Source organism: Lepus europaeus, chromosome 17 (assembly GCF_033115175.1).
Source record: "Lepus europaeus isolate LE1 chromosome 17, mLepTim1.pri, whole genome shotgun sequence".
Taxonomy (NCBI): domain Eukaryota; kingdom Metazoa; phylum Chordata; class Mammalia; order Lagomorpha; family Leporidae; genus Lepus; species Lepus europaeus.
In genome coordinates, this window is record NC_084843.1 from 57,532,528 (window position 1) to 57,548,522 (window position 15,995).

Genomic DNA, 15,995 nt, shown 5'->3' on the forward strand with positions numbered 1-15,995 from the left:
AGCCCTGCAGGCAGCAGTTTTACCTGCTATGCGCCACAGTGCCAGCCCCTTAAATATTTTTTTAATATATTTTCATTGGGAACATTAGTCTTTTCCAAGTGCGTAGAGAAGGATTTAAATTTTCAAAAAGTTATATTAATCCAAATTGAGTAAAAGGATGCTTAAATTGATTATAAAACTATCTCCAAGTGGGTGTTGTGGCACAGTTGATGGGACTACCACTTGTTGTGCCCACATCCCATATCAGTGTCCCTGAAATCAAGTCCTTCCTCTGCCTTCAATCCAGCTTCTGGCAGATGCACCTGGGAGGCTGTAGTGATGGCACAAATTAGATTTCTGCCATTCATATGGGAGGCCCAGATGGAGCTCCCGGCTCCTGTCTTGGACCTGGTCCAGCCACAGCTTTTGCAAGTATTTAGGAGTGAATCAGCAGATGGAAAATTCTCTCTCTCTCTCCCTTCCCACCATCTTCTCGCCCTTCCCTCTCCCCAACATCAGCCTGCCTTTCAAATAAATAAATAAATCTTTAAAATAAACAAAATAGAAAATTGTCTCAACCCAAAGGTTACATCATAACTAGCTGCAAGCTGGACAGAGGAAGATAGTGATGTCTGTGTACCTTTTCACTTTAAACAATATTTACACAGTCCAGTATCTCTCTGAACAAGAAACCTTGAGGCAGCTCACACATGAAAACTCGTATCACTATGGCAACTGGAAGTGGCAATGATTGCACAGTGAATCATCATAGATCCCAAATAGAAATTGTTTGTTAGGGACAGAGAAACAACTCAAAGTCATGCTCCACTAAAAATGAGCCTAGTTAAAGAATAACCTGTGGTAGTGGTTGTTTTTAAGTGTTTATCAAATGTTTATAATTTTATGCTAGGACACCTATCTTACATTAACTCCAGTTCAGACAGATATTTAATATCTCCCAAAGAAATGTTCGTGCAGTCATTCATTCATTCACTCAAGCAAGAAATTGCACACAGAGTAGGCATATTTGGCCTAGTAGTTATGACACCACTTAGGATGCCTTCATCCCATATTGTGTGACTGGATCTGATTCCCTGCTCTGGCTGCTGACTCCAGCTTTCTTCTGATCTGCACCCTGGGACACAGCAATGATGGCTCAAGTAACTCAGTTCCTGGATTGAGTTCCCAGCTCCTGGCTTCTGCCCCAGCTTGAAACCATTGCAAGTATTTGGGGAGTGAACTAACAGGATTCTCTCTCTCTCTCTCTCTCTCTCTCTCTCTCTCTCTTTCTCTCTCTCTCTCTCTCCTCCTCCTTTTCAAATAAAAATGGAAGTAAATAAATAAAATTTGAAAAAGAAAAATCACACTACATGTCTTTTATACACATATAGTCAACATAATCATCCAATTCAAGCTCTACCACCTAATTTGAGGATAAAAATCAGAATAGTAATACACAAGGTACTTCAACTGCATTGGTGAAGTTTTAAGTTGGTAGCACATGGGCATCTGTGATAGAACACTTTCCTTCTTGTTCTACATATTAAATCTCTTATTTTTCCATATTAAAAAAAACTATCTGCAATGTGAAGCAATTAAAGGAATGCATAAGAATTCAGCCATGAAATGATGGTGGCTCACCTATGGCACTGGTAGTGAGGACGGAGGGAAGAGGACACAGTGGAGAAAGATTTGGAAGATAAATCAATGGCACTTGGTAGTCAGCCAGATGTGGACATGAGAAGAGACGGGACTGCTTGGCCAGTTGAGTGGAAGGTGATAGCATTCATTGAAATGGGGAAACAGAAAATCAAGCAAGACTGTATACAGGGCATGAGGAGAACAGCAAGCCCAGTTTGTGACGATGACTTTCAAATGTTTCCAATGGAGATTTCCAAAAAGGTGTTGAAACTACAGTTTGAAGAGAGGCAGCAAGAACTAGGTGAAGGTTGCATTTAGGAGCCATCAATAGAAAACTGGTGATAGAAGCCACAGACTTGGACAAGGCTTCACAGGTAAAGTGGGGATCAAGCCAAGAAGAGAATTTAGGAGGGAAACTTGGGGCAACAGAGAAGAAGTCACAAAGGAGACAGATAGAGAAGCAGACCCAGAGGATGGAGGAAAACCATGAGTGTCTGTTGTCATGGAGGTTCAGAGGAGAGTACTTCAGAAGGCAATGTGCAAGGTAACATGAACTTCAAACAGATCACAGAAAGTGGAATTAAAAGCCAAGTTTAATTTGGTGTAGAAAAAAGTGAGAATCCCCACATACTTGTATGATCAACAATGACAAAATTTGATGCAAACTCAGGGACGAAACAGCAACCATTGCATTTGGCAATCAGGAAAATTTTGGCTCATTTTTTGAGAAAGGTGGAAAGAAAGTCAGCGTGAGACCACTGGAAAAAGGGAGGAAAGGGAAGTAGAGACATCAACTGTGGACATGCTTTTCAGGAAGTTTGACTCGAGCAGAGAAACATTAGAGGGGCCTGGCGCTGTGGCTCAGTGGGTTAACGCCCTGGCCTGAAGCGCCAGCATCCCATATGGGCACCGGTTCTAGTCCCGGCCGCTCCTCTTCTGATCCAGCTCTCTGCTATGGCCTGGGAAAGCAGTGGAGGATGACCCAGGTCCTTGGGAAAGCAGTGGAGGATGACCCAGGTCCTTGGGCCCCTGCACCCACGTGGGAGACCCGGAGGAGGCTCCTGGCTCCTGGCTTCGGATCGGCACAGCTCCGGCCAACTGGGGAGTGAACCATCGGATGGAAGACCTCTCTCTCTCTCTCTCTGTCTTTCTCTTCCTCTTCTCTCTCTGTGTAACTCTGACTTTCAAATAAATAAATAATCTTTAAAAAAAAGAGAGAGAGAAATATAAGGAAGATGAAGGGATGAGGCAGGCTGCTAAAGGACTGTTGATTTGTTGTATTTTCTCAAGCGTGGACAGATATAGTATATTTAAATGATGATAACATGATTATGATAAAGAAAAGAACCAAGAGTGGGAATACATGGACATATTCAGATCACTCAAAATGAAGAAAACATAGAAAAGACCCTACACAGTCCTCTCTCCTCCTACCACCCAACAGCAAAACAGACTTTGGCAATAAATGAAAGAATGAGTTTGAACATAATAGATAAAAGGAAATTAAGTTATGATGCCCCCGAATGAACAAGACACCCCAAGCCAATATTATGAAGATGATGAGATGGAAGAAATGCAAGACACGGATTTCAAAAAATTTATAAGAACATTTAGAAGTTTTCAAAAACAAATGCTTGAGCTACATAAATCCTTATTGGACAGGATAGAAAATCTCTTGTGAAAATGAAATATTAAGGAGGAATCAAAATGAAACGCAGAAACTAGTAGAACAGGAAAGTGTGATAGTGAACAGAAATCAAAATGAAATGAACAACTCAATAGATCAAATGAAAAACACATTAGAGAGCCTTAAAAACAAGGTCAGTGAAGCAGAAGAAAGAATTTCAGACTTAGAAGACAGAGCACAGGAAAGTATACAGTCAAACCAAAGAAAATAAGAGGAAATTAGAAATCTAAAAAATATTGTTGGAGCAATGCCACGGCTGAGAAAGAACTGCTAAGATCAATCCCACTCACAATAGCTACAAAAACAATCAAATACCTTGGAATAAACTTAACCAAGAATGTTAAAGATCTCTACAATGAGAATTACAAAATCTTAAGAAAGAAGTAGAAAAGGATACCAAAAAATGGAAAAATCTTCCATGCTCATGGATTGGAAGAGTCAACATCACCAAAATGTCCATTCTCCCAAAAGCAATTTATAAATTCAATGCGATGCCAATCAAGATACCAAAGACATTCTTCACAGATCTAGAAAAAATGATGCTGAAATTCATATGGAGATGCAGGAGATCTCGAATAGAAAAAGCAATCTTGTACAACAAAAACAAAGCTGGAGGCATCACAATACCAGATTTCAGGACATACTACAAGGCAGTTGTAATCAAAACAGCATGGTACTGGTAGAGAAACAGATGGATAGACCAATGGAACAGAATAGAAACACCAGAAATCAACCCAAACATCTACAGCAAACTTATATTGTATCAAGGATCTAAAACCAATTCCTGGAGCAAGGACAGTCTATTCAATAAATGGTGCTAGGAAAACTGGATTTCCACATGCAGAAGCATGAAGCAAGACCCCTACCTTACACATTACACAAAAATCCACTCAACATGGATTAAATACCTAAATCTATGACCCGAGACCATCAAATTATTAGAGAACACTGGAGAAACCCTTCAAGATATTGGCACCAGCAAAGACTTTCTGGAAAAGACCCGGGAGGCGCAGGCAGTCAAAGCCAAAATTAACATTTGGGATTGCATCAAATTGAGAAGTTTCTGTACTGCAAAAGAAACAGTCAGGAGAGTGAAGAGACAACCGACAGAATGGGAAAAAAATATTTGCAAACTATGCTACAGATAAAGGGTTAATAACCAGAATCTACAATGAGATCAAGAAACTCCACAACAACAAAACAAACAACCCACTGAAGAGATGGGCCAAGGAGCTCAATAGACATTTTTCAAAAGAGGAAATCCAAATGGCCAACAGGCACATGAAAAAATGTTCAAGATCACTAGCAATCAGGCAAATGCAAATCAAAACCACAATGAGGTTTCACCTCACCCCAGTTAGAACGGCTCACATTCAGAAATCTACCAACAATAGATGCTGGAGAGGATGTGGGGAAAAAGGGACACTAACCCACTGTTGGTGGGAATGCAAACTGGTCAAGCCTCTATGGAAGTCAGTCTGGAGATTCCTCAGAAACCTGAATATGACCCTACCATTCAACCCAGCCATCCCACTCCTTGGAATTTACCCAAAGGAAATTAAATTGGCAAACAAAAAAGCTGTCTGCACATTAATGTTTATTGCAGCTCAATTCACAATAGCTAAGACCTGGAATCAACCTAAATGCCCATCAACAGTAGACTGGATAAAGAAATTATGGGACATGTACTCTATAGAATACTATACAGCAGTAAAAAAACAATGAAACCTGGTCATTTGCAACAAAATGGAGGAATCTGCAAAACATCATGTTGAGTGAATTAAGCCAGTCCCAAAGGGACAAATATCATATGTTCTCCCTGATCGGTGACAACTAACCAACCACAAAAAAGAAAACCTGTTGAAGTGAAAGGGACACTATGAGAAACAGTGACTTGATCAGCCCTTGTCCTGACTGTTGATGTACAACTTAATACTTTATCCCTTTTAGTATTTTTTTGGTTCTAGTTAATACTATTGGTTGAACTCTGTAATCAACACACATTTATTCTTAGGTGTTGAAATTTAACAGAAAAGTTATCCCTGTTAAATATAAGAGTGGGAATAAGAGAGAGAGGAGATGTACAATTTGGGACATGCTCAAGCTGACTTGCCCCAAATGGTGGAATTAGAAATGTGTCAGGGGATTCCAATACAATCCCATCAAGGTGGCATGTACCAATGCCATCTCACTAGTCCAAGTGATCAATTTCAATTCACAATTGATCACACTGATAGACCTAAGAGTCAAAGGGATCACACAAACAAGACTAGTGTCTGCTAATACTAACTAATAGAATAAAAAGGGAGAGAACAACCCAACATGGGAAGTGAGATACACAGCAGACTCATAGAATGGCAGATGTCCTAAATAACGCTCTGGCCTCAGAATCAGCCCTTAAGGCACTCCGATCTGGCTAAAGAGCCCATGAGAGTATTTCAGGCATGGAAAGCCAAGACACTCTGGCAAAAAAAAAAAAAAAAAAAAAAAATGACCTAAATGAAAGATCTCCGTGAGTGAAATCCCAGTAGAAACAACGGGCAATCAAAGAAGGAGGTACCTTTCTCTGAAGGGAGGAGAGAACTTCCACTTTTACTATGACCCTATCGGAATAAGATCAAAGTCAGCGAACTCAAGAGGCTTCCATAGCCTTGGAAACTCATGACTAGAGCCTAGGGAGATTACTGACGCCATAAACAAGAGTGTCAAATTGTTAAGTCAACAACAGGAGTCACTGTGTACTTACTCCTTATGTGGGATCTCTGTCCTTAATGTGTTGTCCAATGTGGATTAATGCTATAACAAGTACTCAAAACAGTATTTTACACTTGATGTTCTGTGTGGGTGCAAACTGATGAAATCTTTACTTAATATATACTAAATCAATCTTCTGTATATAAAGATAATTGAAAATGAATCTTGATGTGAATGGAATGGGAGAGGGAGCGGGAGATGAGAGAGGTGCAGGTGGGATGGAAGTTATGGGGGGGAAATGCCATTGTAATCCATAAACTGTACTTTGGAAAATTATATTTATTAAATAAAAGTTTTAAAAAATTTTAAAAAAAGAAAACTTGTAGAGACCATAAAGAAAAAAAAAGGGAATTAAGTTACTATTCAAGGGTTTCTTTGGTTGTATATGCTATATATTTCTTATGAAATAGGCATTTTTAAGTTCTTACCAGCTTTGGAGTTTTCCGGATGCTTGTCAGGATGACATTCCAAAGCTCTGACCTTAAATTCTGCCAGGATTTGTTCAACCTAAAATAAAAATCAGTGTTTAAAAAAAAAGAGTTCAATTTAAATTACATGAAGGAAGAAGTTTTCATTGGTCTTCCTCAAAACATTTTTATTTTGACCAACCTTTTTATTTTGATCTTTACAGTTCTACATAATTTTTTACTCTAAGAAAAAAAAAAATGCCTTAGAGTAGGTATTTGACCTAGCAGTTGGAATGCCTGTGCCCCAAGTTTTAGTGCTTGGGTTCAAGTCCTGGCTCCACTCCTGATTCCAGTTTGTTGCTAATGCACATCTTGGGAGGCAACTGGTAATGGTTCAAGTGCTTGTTCCCTGCCACCCACATGGTAGACCCAATTGAGTTCCTGGCTCCTGACTTCAGCCTGGCCCACAGTCCCAACCACTGCAGGCATTTGGGAAGTGAACCAGTGACTGGAAGACCTCTCTCTCTCTTTTTCTCACTCTCTCTCTCTGCCTCTGCCTCTCTGTAACTCTGCTTTACAAATAAGTAAATAAATAATTTTTTTACAGTAGTTTGTCTGCCCCACTCTTTCCCATCTTTTAGAAGCAGCTTTTTTTTTTTCTTTTCTAAGATTTATTTATTTGAAAGGCAGAGTTACAGAGAGGAAGAGGCAGAGAGAGAGGTCTTCCATCCTCTGGCTCACTCCCCAAAAGGCCACAATGGCAAGAGCTGGGTTGATATGAAGCCAGAAGACTGGAGCCTCCTACAGGTCTCCCATGTGGGCACAGGGGCCCAATGACTTGGGCCATCTTCTACTGCTTTCTTGGGCCACATAAGAGCTGGATTGGAAGAGGAGCAGCCGGGTGCAGGCACTGCAGGTGGCAGCTTTACCCGCTATGCCACAGCACCAGCCCATAAATAAATCTTTTTTTAAAAAATTATTATAAGTTACAAATTGCCCATTTTAAAGTACTTTCTTCCTGCCTCCTCCCTTCATTTTTTATTAAGAATTGCACAATTAAAATATAAAGGACATGATGCAAACTTGACAACTTTTTTTTAATCAGTTAGCAGCTTGGTTAGAGGTTTTGAATGGAAAAACAAACTCCAGGTCCAACTAAAATGAAGTTTGAGGGCCATTCATAACTTGATTTGACTTTGCTTATTCATCTAATGCTTATTATCATGAATTATAAAGACTTGGCTTTATTAATCATGATCTCAGTGACGAAGCAGGAAGCAGTAGTGGATATGTGGCTGTGAAATCTGATTCCTTGGTTTTAAATCCCAGTTCTTCCACGGTACTTTAGGCAAGTTACACAGCTTCCAGATGACAAGGTTTCCTTAACTTTACATCAGGTGAGCAACATAAATAGAGCATTTAATGCAAAGTTTGGTCATAGTAAGAACTTGATAGCAGTAGCTATTATTTTAGTATCATTCGTTAAATAACCTTTCCAAAATCATTCTGCTAATTACTAAAAAGTCCTAATCTTTTTTTCAGACTTTAAACCCTATAATCTTAACCACTGTTTTATATAACCTAATTCTTCAGGCTTAGGGAACTACTTGTGTTATCAGGCTTCCATATTTAGTAATCACTAATGCAATCAAATCATCTCTTATTTGAGAAATGAATACTCAAGCAACTCAGATCAATATTGTCTTAAGATTCATGGGAAATGTATACTCTTATCAGCTGCATGTCATCTTTAGTTAAGTCTCATTTTAAAATTTTCATTTTTGTAATCAAAGTCAGACTGTATTTAGTAGGCATATGTATAAATCCCAGACTGAACTAATAACTCTCTTTTTTTAAGATGTATTTATTTATTTATTTATTTGAAAGTCAGAGTACAGAGAGGGAGAAAGAGAAAAAGAAAGAGGTCTTTTGGGGCTGAAACTGAGCCAAACTGTAGTCAGGAGCTTCCTCTGGGTCTCCCATGTGGTACAGGGGCCCTAACACACAGGGCATCACCCTGTGCCCTTCCCAGGGCACTAGCAGGGAGCTGTATCAGAAGTGGAGCAGCCAGGATTTGAACCAGTGTCCATATGGGATGCTGGCATTGCAGGCAGCGGCTTTACCTGCTATGCCGCATCACCGCCCTGATAACTCTATTCTTTCCTTGTTACGCTTTTACTGAAAACCCTTGGAATAATGGGAAGAGAATTACTGCCTTTTTAGAACCATAATTAATCTGTTTTTCCTCTTGCTAGGTGCTTTCCTTAACCATCAGTCATCATAACCTGTTTAAGTAACAAAAAAAGATAATTAAACTTATTTTCAAATTTTTAAAGAGTGTAATAATAAGCATTTTTAAATTAATAAGTAATATATAAATATTCACAAACTCTGAAAAATTTTATCAGTATAGAATAAAAATTAAAAGCTATTTTACCCCTCTTTCCCCAAGATGGCAGGTTATCTAATAAAACACAATTTTTATATCTATTTTATGTACATAAGTATGCATATGTATTTTGAGGGTTTTAAAATAGCATAAATGGACAACATTAATCCTATTAGTTATCAAAAGTAGAAAGCTTTAAGTTCTATTACTGCTTTTTTTAAAATTCACATCCTGTTAGGAATCATTCTAGTATTAATTAGTACATGGAAGAAAAATGTACCAAAATGGCTAATTCTCAGTAGTGCTAAGGTACATGATCATTGTTTTCTTCTCTACGTTTTCTGGGTTTTGCCAGTTTCATTTAAAAAGAATTCAGAAAAATCCATAGCTGCCTTTCATTACTTGACATAATCCTACTGTCATAAAGTTCATCTCAAGCTTTCCATGTAAAACTGGCCCTGGATAAATTGGTAAAGAGGGTTAGTTTGCCTTGGACACATTCTGTTTGTCTCTGGTCTCCCCCCGCCACGTGTGCAGTGCCAAGTGCAGACCACGGGCAACCGAGGCCTCCACATCAAGATCTACTGGATCCTGCCTTCCTGAGCCAATGTCCAAGCACCTGGAAAGCTGCCTATATTATTGGCCAGTAAACATACAAAAAAAAAAAAAACTTCAACTTTACTCATAATCAAATAAAACAAAACAACTAGTGAATGATAAGGACCAGTGTTACTGATGATGCAAAGAAATGAACAACCATTTGGCAAACAGACAAGATCCACCAAAGGATGTTAAACTCAATGAATAAATGTTTGAGGACAATCAGGATAGTCTTGAAGTACCTGTAAATTACAAAAGGAAAAATAATAACCCTAACGTGGAAAAACCTGACAGATAAAACCTCACAGACACCACCGTAACCAAGTGAGCAAGGTCAATATTTAAGCATATCTCCATCATGTCTCCTGATACAATTCACTGAGAGAGGCACAACTTCACTTTTTGATGCTCTTCCAAAAAATGCAGGACCTCGATCTAGGCATAAGAAAAGATCATACAAGGGGCCGGTGCCATGGCTCACTTGGTTAATCCTCTGCCTATGGCGCCAGCATCCCATTTGGGTGCCGGGTTCTAGTCCCGGTTGCTCCTCTTCCAGTCCAGCTCTCTGCTGTGGCCCAGGAAGACAGTGGAGGATGGCCCAAGTGCTCGGGTCCCTGCACTCGCATGGGAGACCGGGAGGAAGCACCCTGCTCCTGGCTTCGGATTGGTGTAGCTCTGGCTGTTGCGGCCATTTGGGGAGTGAACCAACATAAGGAAGACCTTTCTCTCTGTTTCTCTCACTGTCTGTAACTCTACCTGTCAAATAAATAAATAAAATCTTTAAAAAACTAATAAAAAGAAAAGATTAGACAAAACCAGATTTAATTACAATCTGCAAATAACTGACCAGAACTCTTCGCAGTGTCCAGGGCATGAAAGATGAGGAAGGTAGGAGAAAATACCAAACTGGAGGAAGCCAAGGGAACATGACGACTAAGTAATAGGAATCCTGTTTGGATTCTGAGACAGAAAAAGAATAATATTCGTAGGAAAACTGATGAAATTAGATAGGACTTATAATTTGTGTTAGGGATTAATTAACTCTAATCCTTGGGCCAAAACTGGCCTGCTTCTTCTTTTAAGTGGTCTTAAAATCTTATTGAAACAGCCTTAATCATTCACTTACATATTTTCCGTGGCTGCCTTTTCAAAAGGGAAGAGCTGAGTAGTTGTTACAGAGACCTAAGATCTATAAAGCCTAAAATATTTGTTGTGTCTCTGGGCCAGCACCAGGCAGGGCAGGACATGTAGGTTTAATGAGATTCATTCTCACTTTCACTCGATTCTTTACTTCTGCACCTTGGGAGTCTGTGCCTCCTTAGTTTTGTAGCCTCAGCACCCTGCCAGCCTCACCCTAGTCCTGACCTTTTCTATTTTTACCAAAAGAAAAAAAAATGCCAGCCCCCTAATTGAGTTAATAGATTGTACCAATATTAATTTTCTGATCTTGATCACTCTAGTACCATTAGGTATGATGTCAACATTAAGGGAATTTGAGTAAAGGATGTACAAGAACTCTGTATTATTTTTGAAACTTTAAGTCGAAAAATTATTGTTCAATAAAAAGCCTTAAAAATAATGCAGATTATAGGATAAAATAAACTTACAAATTTCCAAGTGCACAGTAACACTGTGAGGACAAAACAACAACTGGGACCACACCAGTTTAACCAGTCAGCACTAGGCTCTACTCGAAGCACTTTGTATGTCATGCTGCACTGTCTATAACAACACTATATAGCGGGTACTATTTATCTTCATTTGCGAATTAGGAAACCAAGGCATAAAAAATACAAGTAATTTCCTCAAGGTCATACAACCAGTAAGTGGCAGAGTCATATCTGAACCCAGAGAGTATGAAGTCAGTAAAAAAAAAAAACTGGGGGGTGGGGTGGGAGGGTGGGAAGAGGATAGATGTTTCCATTTGTCCGGTTTGTGCTCAATTTCCAGGTCCACGAAGTCTTGAAATCCCCTATCATTACTGCTGAAACGGTAACCACATATTTAAAAACCAGAGTGGGCACTGTAACACAGTCGGTTAAGTTGCCACTTGAAATGCCTGCATCCAATGTCAGAGTGCTGGTTCTCACTCTGGCTTCTGATTCTGATACAGCTCCTGCCTAATATGCAGAAGCGGCAGATCATGGCCCAAGCCTTGGGTGCATGCCACCCACTTGGGAGACATGGATAGAGTTCTAAGCTCCTGGCTTCAGCTTGGCCCAGGCCCAGCTACTGCGGGCATATAGGATGTGAACCAAAGGATAGAAGAGATCCTCTGCCTCTCTCCCTCTCTGTTTTTCTCTCCCTCTCTCTCTGCCACGCCTTTGCCCTCCTCCTTTCCCTCTCTTCCTTTCTCTGCCTTTCAAATAAATAAATCTTTTTTGAAAAAAGTTAAAAATCAAATGAGATCCATACCAGAGAAGATGCTATATAACTGTAATGTGTGGTGTATGTATCAATAAAAAACTTAGGGTTTTATAGCATGTGTATTTTGGTAAAATCCAATGATATAGGGAAAGGAGGCTGGCTGATTTAGGATTAAATTTTGGTAAATTTGTTTAAAATGAGAGTATGTTGTGTTCTATACAACAGCGTGGAAATCCTCTCATGCTTATGCTCTGTCATGTATGGAAAGTAGAGAACAGTTTCAGAATTACTATTCTAGAACCATTAGAAAATGTGAAAATTTACTTTGAGTTTAAGGAATTTAAAACACAAGCTTTAAATTAAGAACTATACGCCCAAGCAACACTGTTATATTTCAGCACAATTCAATTCAATTGTTATAAGTAAAATAAAAATATCAAATTTTTTAAATCAAAATATCAAATGTTTTAAAAATCATTTTGGGTATGAAGAGTTCTTGTCAATTTTAGAGCATCAAATCAAGGAATATTTGAAGTAAAAGAAATGCATTCAACATAAATCAAGTTAAGAAAGTCACACTGAATAGTCAAAAATGCCATAAAAATAATTTTAAATGGGAAGGGTATCTATGAAAATAAGAGAGGAAATGACACATATGAAAAGTAAGGACATTATTAACAGTCGAAGAAGCGACTGGATAGGCCTGGATAGGCCACATTATTGACAGATCAGTCAAGTACATCCAGAAAAAAGAACACTGAAACAGTAATTTCCTTTTCCTCTTAAAAGTTGCCACCATATATACAGAAAAGTCTGATTATTCCTGGGAACCAAGAAACTAAACTGTCATAAATATTACACACAAACAAAAGAATCTTTTTTGTGGATCTGTCCTTCTTTGTAGGCTGAAAAGACAACAGTGTAGCTACAAAAGACTGACTGACTCATTCAATAGGTTTATTACGGGAATATAATGACCTCTACTTTATAATCCAGTGCATATCTTTTAAAGTCCAAATTATAAAACTAATCAAGTTAAATTGTGTTCCTATGATTTTTAATTATTCCTTCAACAATTATTTGGCAATAGTATAACCAAGAATGTAAGTGACATATATGCTAAAAGTCACAATAAAGCTTTTCCAACTGTTATAAGCATTCCCCACCTACGTAAACATGAGAAACACACAGCTAAAAGAGCCTTCTAACCTATTCTCTATGTGAGCTTTTTTTAACATAGAATACCTAAGATAACTTCCTCAGTCTGTCAAAAATAGAGATTTTAATCCTTTGTGTCAGTATCACACCCTATTCTCAAAACACAACTAAATACATTATATTACTAAACTCCTATGAAAAAGAATAAATGTAAAATATGTTGCTTTAAATATTAAGTTTTATTTTAATAATAAAACAATCATATATTATATAATATGAAATGTTTAAATATTAATTTAATTTAATAATAAAAGTCTATTACTCATATAATATATAATAGTTCTATTTTACTAACATAATTAAATATAATGATGTAATAATAATGGCCATTTCATATTCATCTCAACACCACTTGAACTTTTTAAAAATTTAGAATAAATAAAACATTTAACAATAAGAGAATAATTTGACTGTAGTAATACAGTAAAGCAAAATAATTTCTATCCATTAAAATATATGATAGCAGAGAGAAATCTTTGTTACATCAATGGGTAAAAATGTAGGAATCAATGACTACATTTAATATCCTCCCACAAGTGTCTTCAAGAGATATATATAGAAAAATACCAGATTAATATGCCAAAATATGAAGTGTTACCCTTGGGAGATAGAACTATAAACTATTTTCCATAATTTAGAAAATCCTACAACATTAACAATTGTTTATGGGAGAATTTCAAGAAGTGCATTATTTCATTATTAATTCAGCAAACTACTACAGAGTTTTCACATGTTTTATTTCAGAAACCAACCTTTCAAGAAATAATTTCTGTTATACAGTTTGAGATGCTAACATACAAAGATGCTTCTTGATTTATAATTTAACTGCTCACCTTTATAAAAGTATTTTGCACCTCAATTACAGTATGAATTAGCATATATCTCATGTATGCTATGGAACATTGCCATCAGCAACTACAATAAAATTCCAAATATATATAGTTAGTATATTGTGAAACAGAACAAATGACCATTTTGCCAGAATAGACAGTATTTAATCAGAGGCTTCTATAAAATTGCCATAAGACACAGGTCAAGAACCCAACACTTAAATCCTTAACTTCTTTGTGCCACAAGTGCTTCAGAATAAAAGGTCGTTAGGCGCGACTTGAAACACTGGAAAAAGAAGCGCGTTACCCACTGCCTTACCGAGGAGAGTTCATCACACCCCAGTAACCTGTAGTAATCGTCGGTGTCTTCTGACTGGTAATTGAGTATCGCATCCATTTAGATTAGTCAGTCAGCTTTTCCTCCCTCGGACACAGATACGGCGAGCTCTGAGTTAGCAGGAAAAACCTCTCTATATCTGAATTAAAGCCCCACGTCCTAAACGGCAAAAAACTAGCTTGAAGACCCGCCCGCAATCAATACGCCAGATGTCATTCTAGCCCTTTGTAAACACTATCTCTGGTTGGCTGTTTCCAGAACAGAAAAGAAGGGACCACGTGCCGACGTCCCGGTGCTGCCTGGGAGCTGTAGTTTGATGTGTGCCAGTGATGCCAATGAATCAATCCTCTTACAGGTTGACAAAAACGGCCCATTTTTACAAACTCCCCCAAATATTCCTTTCTCCAGCTCCTACATTTATCATTTTCCGTTTTTTGAGATAAAAGAAAATGTGAAGCAGTCTGGTAAGAGTCTTAGGATTTGTTAAAGGTCGACAGTGTGAGTTTCCTGAGTGTTTAAGAACATTTCATAATTTTTTAAATAGTTTCAGCATAGAAGGAAGTAGACTAAGAATTTTCATTTGATAATTCATTCACTCAATGAATGCATTTTAAGGAACTATTTTGTGCTTAGCAAAGTTGCGGTAAACAACACAAACTCTTAATTATTGTGGAGCTTATATTCTGACGGAAGAAGACAGACAAGAAGCATGCAAAGAAACAGGGCCGTTGAAAACCATGGTTTGCACTACCCAGGAAATAGAATAGGATGCTGAAAGGAGAGTCTTGATACCGAAGCTTGTGTGTCGTTTCTCCCGGTTTGCCTCTCTGCAGAATCAGGAGTGTCTCTGGCCTAGATTGAGATCAGGGAATCTGTGTTTCAGTTTATTTTAGCCCTAGAAATAGCTGCGCAAGTCTGGGATTCAGAGAAGGTGAATGGTGAAGGATAGAACACTTTAGCTGCCCTAACACTTAATACACTCTCATAAATCATCATCTTGGGAAAGAAATGCTTTTTCATCTAGCCCACTTATGTACATATTTTTTAAGGTTTATGCCTGAATAAAAAGCACTAAAATGCCATTTTCTCTAGTCCTTCATAATCCATGCTCTCTTGCTAAAAGATTTTCTGTATTTTCATTACTCAATATTTGTAGACTGTATGTGTTAAGAAATATATCCATTTCTTCTAGATTGTCCAATTTGTTGGCATGTAGCTGTTTGTAAAAATTTTTGGTGATTCTTTTTATTTCTATGATATCTGTTGTAGCATCTCCTTTTTCTTCTAGGATTTTATTAATTTGGGTCTTCTCCCTTTTTTGGTTAGTTGGACCAATGTTGTATCAATTTTGTTTATTTGTTCAAAAAACTCTTCATTTCACTGATCTTTTATATTTTTTTGTTTCAGTTTTGTTTATTTCTTCTCTAATTTTAATTATTTTTTTCCTCCTAATTTTTTGGGGTTTGGTTTATTCTTGTTTTCCTAGGTCCTTAAGATGCCTTTTCAATTTCTTGATGTAGGCACTGGTTGCTGTAAATTTCCCACTTAATACTACTTTTACTGTATCCAATAAATTATATTATCCTCATTCATTTCTAGGGATTTTTTTATTTCCCTTTTGATTTCTTCTATGACTTTTTCATTTCTTTCATTTCTTCTTCATTCAGGATCATGTTGTTCAGTCTCCTTGTGTTTGAATATTTTCTAGATTCTTAAGTTGTTGATTTCTAGCTTCATTCCTTTGTGATCAGAAAAGATACATGGTATTATTTCAGTTCTTTTGAAT

At 37.7% G+C, this 15,995-nt stretch overlaps 1 protein-coding gene across 2 annotated transcripts in view; it reads right to left on the reverse strand.

Annotated features, from left to right (window-relative positions):
• DNAJC12 (DnaJ heat shock protein family (Hsp40) member C12) overlaps positions 1 to 14,436 on the reverse strand; it is a 31,772-nt gene extending 17,336 nt beyond the window's left edge. For both annotated transcript variants that reach the window (XM_062214840.1, XM_062214839.1), the window contains exons 1-2: positions 14,192 to 14,436; positions 6,490 to 6,568 (exon numbers count right to left, since the gene is read on the reverse strand). In XM_062214840.1, the coding sequence (XP_062070824.1) occupies positions 6,490 to 6,568; positions 14,192 to 14,269 (157 nt within the window). In that variant the 5' untranslated portion in view covers positions 14,270 to 14,436. The remainder of the gene's footprint in view (positions 1 to 6,489; positions 6,569 to 14,191) is intronic.
• Positions 14,437 to 15,995: the final 1,559 nt, after the last annotated feature.